Source organism: Bison bison, unplaced genomic scaffold, assembly GCF_000754665.1.
Source record: "Bison bison bison isolate TAMUID 2011002044 unplaced genomic scaffold, Bison_UMD1.0 scf7180017854624, whole genome shotgun sequence".
Taxonomy (NCBI): Eukaryota; Metazoa; Chordata; class Mammalia; order Artiodactyla; family Bovidae; genus Bison; species Bison bison.
This window is the reverse complement of record NW_011485197.1, coordinates 10,694-11,876: the sequence shown is the minus strand read 5'-3', so window position 1 is coordinate 11,876 and position 1,183 is coordinate 10,694. Positions and strand designations below refer to the sequence as shown.

Below are 1,183 nucleotides of genomic sequence, written 5' to 3'. Positions count from 1 at the left end.
GGCATTGGCTGTGCTCTTGACAGGCAGAAGGCAATTCCAGTCACTCTGCAAAGCCCCACCAAAGAAGCCTTTCACTAAGCCTCAGAGCTTCAGGCTCCACACAGCCACTTCCCTCAGAGGGTCAATATATATTCCTGCTTTGCTTCTGCTGTATTGAATATGGTTACTTAAGTTTAAAATATTAAACTATCCCCCCCCTTAAAAAAAATATGAGCCATTTAGAATACATATGGGAAATCACACCAATTCAGAAACAAACTGCTGTATGATTCTACTTCTAAAAGGCTCCTGGAGGAGTCAAATTCTTAGAGCTATAACACAGAATGGTGGCTGCCAAGGGCTGGGGAAGGTGGAATTGGGAATTAGTGTTTAATGGGTATTTTCAGTTTCAGAAAATGGAAAGTTTTAGAAATAGATGGTGGTTACAGTAGTGACAGTTGCACAATAATGTGAAAGTACTTAATGCCACTGAACTGCACACTTAAAAACGGTTAAAGTGGTAAACTTATGTTGGTATATTTTACCACAACATTGATTAATTAGAAATTTTAACTTTTCAAAAATCAAGATTTTTCACTTTTAGAAACAATTATGAAATGCCAATATTTTCCCACTTTCACCATGAATTTTTAAAAATATTTTTTCTATGCATAGAAGTTATCAATTTAGTTCTTTATCACTCAATCATGGATTTTCTTAAAATTTTTACTCATTTTTTCAGAGTTATAGCAATCACTAAAACAAATCTATATAAAACAATACATGAAAGGAGGTATGTATCCCTTTGTAAATCTGAGACAACATTCATGCAAACATTGCTTCTTACTTTGTTTCTTTCTATACGGTGGAGTAAATTCAAGTCTGTGGACTCTGATATCCCTCCATGTATGACCAGGACTTCATTGTCAATGATTGTACCAATTGGGAGCCAGGTATAGACCTCTTCCAAGATTTGTAAGATTTTTTTTCCATGCAGCTGTAAGTAAGAGCTTGAGTAAGTTTGTTTTTCTGATAGGTTCAATTTTACTCAATAGTCCCAACATATGGACAAAAACCAACAGTTTTCATGCCACCCAAACTAGGTCAGGATGGACACACTAACCAACAAGCATGCATGAATCATCTTTTAATTCTCTTTTTTTGATACTTTGACTTGCTGACCCAGGGGAAGAGACTGCCCCTC

At 36.0% G+C, this 1,183-nt stretch overlaps 1 protein-coding gene across 1 annotated transcript in view; it reads right to left on the bottom strand.

The window, feature by feature from the left end:
- The window catches only part of LOC105000987 (serine/threonine-protein phosphatase with EF-hands 1-like), a gene marked incomplete at both ends in the record, with an annotated part of 5,563 nt that overhangs the window by 3,439 nt on the left and 941 nt on the right, over positions 1–1,183 (bottom strand). Inside the window, one exon of the mRNA XM_010857105.1 lies at positions 827–976. Within this exon, the coding sequence (XP_010855407.1) occupies positions 827–976 (150 nt within the window). The remainder of the gene's footprint in view (positions 1–826; positions 977–1,183) is intronic.